We start from the raw sequence: 10069 nt of genomic DNA, 5'->3' as shown, positions 1-10069 counted from the left end.
TGTGCCATCAGTTTCTCTGTCCCTGTTCCCATCTCTCTGCACCCCTGACTCTTGTGGTCAGGCTCTGTGGACTTCCATCCCTTCCTTCGGTCTAGCCATACATCTCTTCCCCCTGTGGTCTCTCTCCCCTGTCTTTGTCCCTGATTCTCCCCCTCTAATTCTCCCACTAGTTTATACCAGTCTCTTTGCCTCTCTGTCTCTGTCTCCAGCTAAGTCTCTCCTCTGTCTTCTCCCGTCTGACTCTCTCTTATCCCCCTTTGTCTCTCTCTCTCTCCTCTTCCTCCTGCTTTACCTATCTCTGTGTCTGATCTGTCTCCTGCCCCTTTATCTATCTCTCTGTCTCTCCTTGGGCTCTCTGACTCTGACTTTCTCTATCTCTCCTTTCCTCTCCCTCACCCCAGTATCTCTTCATCTCTCTCTGCCCTCGCTCCCTCCCTCTCTCTCTCTCTTTTCCTCGGCTCTCTCCGGCTCCCTCTCTCGCCTCGGATGACAGCGCTGCCTCTTTTGTTGGCTCCGCAGCCAATCGCGGCCGCTGACGACACGGGGGCCGGGGCTATAAAGGGCCTGGCCCGGGCTCGGGCCCCCCCAGCCGCCCGCCCCGGCCGCCCGCCCGCCCCGCCCGCGCGCCCGCCGCCCCCGGCCCCCCCGGCTCCCCCTCGGCCGGGCAGCCCCCAATCCCGCGCCGCCCGGACCCCCTCCTCCTCCTCCCTTCTCCCTCCGCCCCCTCCCTGCGGGACTCCGGCGTCCCCGCCCCCCAGTCCTCCCTCCCCTCCCCTCCAGCATGGTGCTCGCGGCCCCGCTGCTGCTGGGCTTCCTGCTCCTCGCCCTGGAGCTGCGGCCCCGGGGGGAGGCGGCCGAGGGCCCCGCGGCGGCGGCGGCGGCGGCGGCGGCGGCGGCGGGGGCCGGGGGGGAGCGCTCGAGCCGGCCGGCCCCGTCCGTGGCGCCGGAGCCCGACGGCTGCCCCGTGTGCGTGTGGCGGCAGCACAGCCGCGAGCTGCGCCTGGAGAGCATCAAGTCGCAGATCCTGAGCAAACTGCGGCTCAAGGAGGCGCCCAACATCAGCCGCGAGGTGGTGAAGCAGCTGCTGCCCAAGGCGCCGCCGCTGCAGCAGATCCTGGACCTGCACGACTTCCAGGGCGACGCGCTGCAGCCCGAGGACTTCCTGGAGGAGGACGAGTACCACGCCACCACGGAGACTGTCATTAGCATGGCCCAGGAGAGTAAGTGGGCGGCGGGGCGCGAGCAGTGGGGTGCTGGCTCGGGCTCCGGGAAAGTGAGCGCCTCCCGCTCCGAAGCGGGGCGCTCCCGGCTGCTCCGGCCCAGAAGCCTTTTCTGCGAAAACTTGACGGATTGGGGGGCGGGGGCTGCTCCATAGAAGTTTTTCGAGCGGTGGAGACGGGCTGCGGAGTTGTGTGCACACTCCGTTCCCCGAGATGGGAGGGCAAACGGAGAGGGTTTCGAGATACCGCCTCCCACCCCGGGCATGCAAAAAAGACCCGTTTCGGGGAGTGTGGGGAAGCTGGAGCCCATTCGCAGCGGAGTGGAAAGGGCAGCAACTCAGTCCTGAAGGGCCATGGAGGAGAGGCTGGAGAACAGAATCGGGACGCTTCGGGACGCCCCCGCCCCCCCAGTCCCAGGCGGGCTGCAGAGCTCTCTGCTCCCAGTGGCCTTGGCACCAACTCTCCACCCCTTCCACCTCCGCTCCGCAACGCGCCCACCGGGCTGCAGAGAGCTGAGTGCTCTTCTCCCTCCAGCAGGAATGAGGTCCCTCCCACAGTCCGGTGTCTCTCCTGGCAGCCCAGCGGGCACCCATTTCACCAGAGCCCTTCTGACACCCGGTCTCCCAAAGGGCTGGGAAAGCTGTGCCTTCTCGGTACTGACCGGGCTCACAGAACTCAACTCCATTGCGCTGGGGCTAAGGGCACCCGTTTGGCTACTCAAAGCTTATCATTCCTTTCCTTATTCACCCGCCCCTACTCAAAACTGGACTTGAGGAGAGAGGGAGACCTAGGGAGAAAAAGAAAGAAATAGATAAGGAGGGAGGGGGAACCCAGGCATTCAAGCCCCTGGCCAAACGGAAGATGAACATGTTAATAGACTTGAGCTGCTTTGAAATTTTATGGCCTGGAAAATCCAGGCCAACACCCCCCCACCCCACCCCCAGCTCTCCCTAGGGTCAGATGACTCCCTTTTCCCCTCCCCCACTGAGGTCCCTTCACCCCTTCCCGGCTCCAACTCCAGGGAACCAGGCCCTCTCTTATTCCCTAGTGGTTTGGCAAAGTCGCTCCCCCCCACAATAGTTCAGTTTTATGGCTCTGAACAGAAGAGGGGGGGGGACTGGTTTATTGGCAGATGGGTCATAAAAAGCTGGGGGCTGAGGTGGACTCCTAGTGGCCCACCCCCATGGGAGAGGCACAGGAACCCAGGTGTGCATCTGGGAGGCTGAGTGCCTCCTACTGCCACCAGTTTTTCTGCAGACCCTAAAGGCACAATACTTGGCCAGGCTTATAAAGAAAAGAAAACCCCAAGGACTAGGAAACTTGCTGAGGGTGGTGGTGGTTGGTGAAAGCCTGGGATCTGTCTGGGTTCCTCAGTCTCCCTTGTGTTCTTAAGGTTTCTACTTTATAGAAGCTAGGATCAGTCTAAGATTGACTGAGGGCAGGGGTGGGGGTGGGGATTCTATGAAACAGTTGTAGAGGAATTCTGAAGAGTATGCTGGAAGAAGATGAAGGGTACAGAGGAAAAAGATACTCTGGTCTGTGTGGTATAGTGTGTGTGAGGAGTTTCAGAATTGGTGATGGAGCTGTAGACTTCCCCTTGCCTCCTTCTATCCTTAGCATCCCTTAACGAACCGGCTTGAGCCCAGAGTTAGTCCTCATAATGGGGATGCAGGGAGTGAATACACTCTGCGTGCATGGATCGGACAGTGCAGGTTAGGCTGGGGGGGGGGACCAGGAAGGACACCAGTAGGTGGGGTTCTACCCAAACTTCCGCCCTCATTCTACTTCAGGACTTGGATAACTAGGGAACTGGGTCTCCAGCCAGGTATTGTACGTCCCCTTTAAGAGCCAAGCTGAGCTCTTTTGAGAGGGAGGGGGAGCGGAGGGGAGGGGAGGGAGAGAGGGGAAAAGGAAAAAGAGACTTTTATAGTCTAATCCCCAGGGACCCGCTTTAATAAGAGACTTGTGCTCTGCTAATCGGGGGAGGTGTTTGTCAGCAGAGATGGCCTCCGCTCCCCTCCCCCTTCCTCCCCTCCCCCAGCACTCAGCCCTGGACCCCAGCCCCCACCTCTCCTAGGCTGCAGTGCCTGCCCTAGTTCCCTCCACCCTCTCGGGCTCTCCCACCCCAGCCTTCATCCTGGGAACCCAGCCCCCTTGCCCTTCTGGGAGCCAAGCCCAGCCCCTCAGTTTCTCTCTCCTCTCCTACACCAAGAGGCCCCTGCCCTCTCAGCCCAACCTCCTGCCCCTAGGCCTTCCAGCCTGGGTAAGGAGAGTGGGGGGGGGGGGCGCGGTGGAGGAGGAGGTGGTGAGCTGGGAGGGGGTTGGGCTTTTGCTGAAAATAGTGCAATGACCTCTCTCCAGACCAGCACCGCCTACTAAACCTGACCTGCTGCCTGCCACCAACCCGATCAATCCAACACAGATGTGGCTCCTTCCCCTCCCCTTGGGAGCTGGGCCTATATCTGTGTGTTGGGGACTCTCCAGCCTCTTGTTTTCCTCTGTGGCACTACCTGCTTCTTCTTTGTTCCTCTCTCTGTATCTTTCTACCCTTTCTCTTTACCCCACCAGGCTTAGCTACCTTCCTCCTTTCACTTTTTAGCCTCCAACCACTCCTTTCACATTCCCCCTTCTCTCCCAGTGTTCAACTCCCAAGCTTATTTCTTTTCCCCCTACCATGATCTTCCTCTCTCCCTTCCTTCTCTTCCAGTTCTCTTGACTATCTCTTCCAACCTGCCTTCATCACTAACAGTCTCTTCTCTGTTCTTATCTCCCTCACCACCTCCAGTCTCTCTCCTGTCTCTTCCCCTTTCTTTTTCCATCCATCTTGGCCCCTTCTAGTACCAACTGTCCCCACATCCCCTGGGAGAGAAGTGTATGCTGATTCCCTGGGGTAGGGATGGGGGACTCCGAAGAAACCGAAGACTTGGGCCCTAGTGCCCAATCCCTTATCTCTAAACCTTGGGTCAGCTTAGGTAGGGAGTATGCTTAGAGCTTACAAACCTAACAATAAAGCAGAATTTATTGAGAAGCTACTACTATTTTCATTCTTTATTTAGTGCTCAGCACTCCTATAAAACAAGAATTATTATCTGTATCACTGAGAAGTTTGGTGGGAAAGGTCAGATACAGGTTAATGAGGAGTCCAGCAGTGATTGAACCCACTTTGTAGTCAAAGAACAGTGTTTAGATTCCAGAAAGAACTTTTAGGCTCTTGCCTGTATATTTTAAGATTTGGAGCTTAGGTAGTTCATTCAGCATGCATTTACTAAACACTGTTTGGTAATATGCGAGGCACTAAAGCTATAATGGTGAGCAGAACAGACACGTATTGACAAGTCTCCACCCTCGTGGAGATTAGTAGCTAATAATGAAGACAGGTGGGAAAATAAGACAACCCTATGAAATTAGGCACAGTAACCCCATCTCACCGGCAGCTTCCCTGCCCCAGCTACTCTCCTAATCTCTGAATCTCTACTCCCTGAATCCTCCCTCATTGTACCAGCATTGCAGCTCCAGCAGAATAACTGGGAGGACTACCAGTGCCCTGGGACCTCAGAGAAGAACCAAGGGAAAGGAAGCTACCAGAGGAAATTTGTGTCTCATTCCTGAATATATGAAGATCATTGAGCACTTGCCTCCTCATCTCACTTGGAGGATCCTCCTTCTTCTGGGGTGGGGGAGTGCTGATGGGAGACAACAGATGCTAAGTCCTCCATGATTATACAGAACTCAAGACCTGGCATGATACATAAGGGCCTGGACTTCCTGATCATACTTACATAGCTCTGGGAGCTCATTCCTGACTCTTGTTCTCTCAGTCTATTTAGAGTGAAAATGGATATTCCTATCCAATGGAAACATGATTTAGGGCCTTTCCAACTGACTTAAGAGATTAGAAAGGGGAACCCAGAGGAGCTGAAATGGAAGCAGAGGCAGATGCTGAGAATCAGCCTTTTGACCCAAGAAGGGTCAATTTCTGGTCCAGAACAAGATGTACCGGGCCAAAATGTAAAGTTGGGATGTTAAACCTTTGTAAAGACTTACTGGCACTAGACTGAGAAACCAAAGGAAGCACAGGGGAGAAAAGAAGACATTGCAGTTGATCTGATATGTTGAATTTTATTTCTGAAGCTTTGGGCAATAGGAGTAAACAAAATGGAGGTAGTTTTTCCCTTCCTTAAAAATTGAGGCAATAGGGTGCCTGGGTGGCTCAGTTGGTTGAGCGACTGCCTTCGGCTCAGGTCATGATCCCGGGGTCCTGGGATCGAGTCCCGCATCGGGCTCCCGGCTCGGCGGGGAGCCTGCTTCTCCCTCTGACCCTATCCCCTCTCATGCTGTTTCTCTCTCTCTCTCTCTCTCAAATAAATAAATTAAAAATTAAAAAAAAATTTAAAAAAAAGGATTACGTTTAAAAAAAAAATTGAGGCAATAATGGTGATGAGGAGGAGGAAACAGCGAGGAAACTTGTTCTCAGGTTCAAGGGTCTGGAGAGTCAGATGCACAAGAGTCAGCACTTGAGTTGATCAATTCTTCTGAGTGTATTGTTTCCGGCAGGAATGGTGCAAGAAGCCTAGATCTGAATTCTGGTTTACCTCATGGAATACATTTAGCCCCTGCTCCCTATCTGGACCCTGGTTATCCACTCTTGAGATCATCTGGTTGGGAATGGGGGCTGTACCAAGGCTCCCACCTGGCCACCATACAAAACAGGGCAGGCAAAACAAGGCGACCCGAGAACAGCAGGTGTGACGAGGTTTGGCTTCTATGAAGAGCATCCAAGTTCTAAAAACTTTGGAGCCCTCCATGCTGGGGGAATGGTAGGCTGCATGTGGGAGGGGATATCCCTAATAACTCTCTGGGCAGGTTATCTGGTATGGGGGGTGCTATGTATTAGGACAAATGGACTAAGGAATGGATGCAGATCAGAAAGGCCTAATAGAGACATCATCCTATAGGGAGAGGAGGCACTGTCTGAGTACCAGTGACACAGTGGTCAACAAGACAGACACAAGAGAAGGGTAAAGAACTGGAAAACTCAGGCTGAATCGTCCAAGTTGCCAGTGCCACTTGTCACAATGTCAGAATGCTGCTGACGCCCTTCACAAACACCCTTTGCTGATGCTGTGCCCCCTTCTCTCTTATCAGCGGACCCTGCAGTGCAGACAGATGGCAGCCCTCTCTGCTGCCATTTCCACTTCAGCCCCAAGGTGATGTTCACAAAGGTACTGAAGGCCCAGCTGTGGGTGTATCTACGGCCGGTGCCCCGCCCAGCCACAGTCTACCTGCAGATCTTGCGACTGAAACCCCTAACTGGGGAAGGGACTGCAGGGGGAGGGGGCGGAGGCCGGCGTCACATCCGTATCCGCTCACTCAAGATTGAGCTGCACTCACGCTCAGGCCACTGGCAGAGCATCGACTTCAAGCAAGTGCTACACAGCTGGTTCCGACAGCCACAGAGCAACTGGGGCATCGAGATCAACGCCTTTGATCCCAGTGGCACAGACCTGGCTGTCACCTCCCTGGGGCCGGGAGCTGAGGGGCTGGTGAGCAGGGAGCCTGAGATGGTGGCAGATATGTGTAACCTGGCCCTGAGGAGGTGGGATGTTAGGAGAAGGTAGATCAGGAATGAGAAGGGGCCAGGCACCAGCCTTATTTCTAGGGGCCAGAAGCTGATTCTAGAGGAGCAGTTTTTGGGGGGCGGGTAGGGTGGGGAGTGGCAGCTATCATTTTTCAGATACAAGCCAGGCAACAGCTAGAAACTGGATTTGGGGTGGTGTTAATGGGAGATCCACGAAAACACAAAAATGGGCTGTTGCTCATAGGGGGCTGATCAGGGTCAGGTTGCCAGGAGAGAATTAGAGGTGAGTTGAAGGAGATAGCTAGCTTGCGAAAAAAGTAGGCAGAAGATAGGGCTGGGTATAGGAGCAAGGGAAAAGCTGAGAAGGCAATGGTCTCTGTTCTGATGCCCCTGTTGAGGGGTAGATGAGAAAGGAAAGGGAGTAGCACTCTTCAGGGCTCTATTACATCTCTTTCTCCTCTCCCTCACCCCCAGCATCCTTTCATGGAGCTTCGGGTCCTAGAGAACACAAAACGGTCCCGGCGGAACCTGGGCCTGGACTGCGATGAGCACTCGAGTGAGTCCCGCTGCTGCCGATACCCCCTCACAGTGGACTTTGAGGCTTTTGGCTGGGACTGGATCATTGCGCCTAAACGATACAAGGCCAACTACTGCTCCGGCCAGTGCGAGTACATGTTCATGCAAAAGTATCCGCACACCCACTTGGTGCAACAGGCTAATCCAAGAGGCTCTGCTGGGCCCTGCTGTACTCCCACCAAGATGTCCCCAATCAACATGCTCTACTTCAATGACAAGCAGCAGATTATCTACGGCAAGATCCCTGGCATGGTGGTGGATCGCTGTGGCTGCTCCTAAGGTGGGGGACAGAGGATGCCTCCCCCATAGACCCTACCCCTAGACCCCCAGCCCTGACCTCCCTACCCCCAGGCCCTAGAGCTCCTTCCACCTCTTCCCATGAACATCACACCTTGTTCCCTGCCCAAGCAGTGTGCAATACAACAGAGGGAGGCAGGTGGGGACTGATGGGTGAGGGGTTTGGGGAACAGGGGGAAGAGGGGGCATGGTCAGGTGGGGAGTGTTTGAGGTTTGCAGGTGAGAAGGTTTGGCAAGAAGACAGAGAGACGTAGAGACAGAGGTAGAGCAGAGGGATAGAGACAGAGGATCAAAAAGAGCAGCAGTGAGAAGGCAAAGGGAGAGAGAGGCAGAAGAGACAGAGACCAGGCAGAGATAAACGATGAGAAAGAGGCTGAAATGGAGTAATAAGAGAAAGCCCCACACCCAGCCTCCTTTCTCCCACTGGCAAGGTGAGGGGCTTGGTATGGTTTGGGGAGATCCCCTGACTACCATTCTCAGTAGGAGGAAATCAAAAATCCATTCTTAGCTTCTTCCCTTTCTCCCTCCAACAGTGGCCAGGGAAGGGAAGTGAGGGCAGGGGCAAAAGTAAGGATTTGGGAATTTTATTTATTTATTTATTGTGATTTTTCATTTTTTGGTATTTGGCTTTACTGAAATAGAAGGGCCCCTGTCCACTGTGCCCCATTTCTCCCTTATTCCCCAAAGCCCTGTTCTCCCTCAATACCCACCTACTTAAGCACTTGTATAAAGCCTCCAGGGTTGGGAATGGGAGCAGAGGGCAAGAGGGCTAACACATGAAAGTTTCCAACCCATAATCACCCAACTTGACCTTCCTGAGCCAAATGGGTTGAACTGAATTCCAGCAGTCACAGAAACAGTACGAGGTTAGGGTTTAGGAGCTGGGGGTGGAGGGAAGGGGAGGGGAGGGCCCTCAACATCCAGGATCTATATGAGAGCCACTAAACTAACCCTCAGATCCACCCTCATAGTCCTGAGTTATTTAGCCAGAGGGTGTGGCCCACATATGCCCAAATTCCCCCCAGCCAAGAGAGAGACCAAAGAGCCTGTGGAATACCCCTACTCCCAGCCTCTATCTTCAGGTCAATAAAAAGAGTATAGAGATCCCAGAGTCCTAGGTCTGGGAAGGGTTAGGAGGGGTGAAGAAAGGAGTAGTAAGGAGATTGAAGGTTACAGAGCATTTGAATCCAAATCACTGCTCTGGGCTAGGGAATAGAGCCAGCAGACCAAGATGGAAGGGATTCCGGAGGGGGGACATTTTAGTTCCCCCAACCCCAAAGCTCAGGGTGGAAGGGGGGAGAACAAGGGAGCAGAGTGTCTATAATTATTTTTATCTTTTATTTTTGGAATCTAGCAGTACCTGGCAGCAGGGAGGGGACAATACAGTGGGGAAGGGAAAAGCATCTGACAAGGCCAGTTAGAGCAGAGGATTGGAAGGATGGAGACTCCCTGGTTTGGAAGGCTAGGAAGCAGGCAGGGACTGGTCGCCACTCCCAGTTACTAGCTGGGCCTATTCATTCCTCCCACAATCCTGACCCACCATCCTCTGGACTCACTGTGCCTCAGTTTCTTCCCCTCGATGGAATGAGAAATAGCAGCACCCGCCACAGCCAAGAGATGAATTCTGAGCACTTACCACGGGCACTTTATGGACATAAAATACCTCTCGCTGTGGAACAGATAACCAGGGCACCAGAGTAGTGGTGAAGAGATGTGAGGCTTAGAGGAGTCACAGGCTTCAGAGTACAAGTTCCCCTCTGCCTCTCAGACAGACAGTGCCTGAAGCTAAGGAGTTGAGAAATCTCCTGATCCACACCCTATCCATACCTCACCACCAGACCTCTTGGCTCCAGGCAAGAGCCTAGAGAATGTCAAGAGAGGATGTCAAGAGAGTAGGTCCAGAACCTTCAGCAAAACTATCACTCTAAGTAGAGCCAGCAGTTATGGGTCTGACGAAAACAGTACTGAACTAAAGCCTGACCTGGAGAGCTGACCTGGAAGGCTTGTTCTTCCCAAGAGATGACTCTCCTGTCTGGCCCAGATGGTGGAAGGGGCAAAGGTATCTGACCACCCTTGGGAAGGTGATGTTGGTGAGCTTTAGTATCTTCTTCCCATTCCCATAGTGAAAAGTGAGATGAGGTATTTTGGTACAGGAATGGGCAGGGGCTGTTAAGCTTTTCAACTCGCCTCCCATGTAACAGCTACGCTAACCCCCAGCCTCTCCTCTCTGGCCCTGTTCTTCCATCCTTCTACCCCAACCTTGGAGAACAAGATACACCTGACCATCAACACCATTCACATTTCCTTGGTTGAAGGAGAGGAACAGAGAAGAACAGAAGATGCCTCCTCCAAGATCAAATGCTCATGTCTCTTGATCTTGGCACAGGGTGGGGGTTGG

At 53.9% G+C, this 10069-nt stretch overlaps 1 protein-coding gene across 1 annotated transcript; it reads left to right on the top strand.

Moving 5' to 3' along the window:
* Positions 1-781: 781 nt before the first annotated feature.
* On the top strand, positions 782-8551 carry GDF11 (growth differentiation factor 11). Its single transcript, XM_035002446.1, has 3 exons — positions 782-1220; positions 6366-6763; positions 7273-8551. Exons 1-3 carry the CDS (start codon positions 782-784, stop codon positions 7651-7653), a joined length of 1218 nt encoding a protein of 405 aa, XP_034858337.1. The 3' UTR covers positions 7654-8551.
* Positions 8552-10069: the final 1518 nt, after the last annotated feature.

The sequence above is a fragment of the Mirounga leonina genome, unplaced genomic scaffold (genome assembly GCF_011800145.1).
Source record: "Mirounga leonina isolate KUSES-001 unplaced genomic scaffold, KU_Mleo_1.0 Mir_126, whole genome shotgun sequence".
In the NCBI taxonomy this organism is placed as follows: Eukaryota; Metazoa; Chordata; class Mammalia; order Carnivora; family Phocidae; genus Mirounga; species Mirounga leonina.
This window is presented reverse-complemented; position numbering and strand designations above follow the sequence as displayed.

Excerpts from the sequence above, each read along its gene's own strand:
- GDF11 (XM_035002446.1), top strand. The coding sequence starts at position 782 with ATGGTGCTCGCGGCCCCGCTGCTGCTGGGCTTCCTGCTCCTCGCCCTG. Across the intron at positions 1,221-6,365 it reads CATTAGCATGGCCCAGGAGA|CGGACCCTGCAGTGCAGACA; the intron begins GTAAGTGGGCGG and ends CTCTCTTATCAG. Across the intron at positions 6,764-7,272 it reads GGCCGGGAGCTGAGGGGCTG|CATCCTTTCATGGAGCTTCG; the intron begins GTGAGCAGGGAG and ends CCTCACCCCCAG.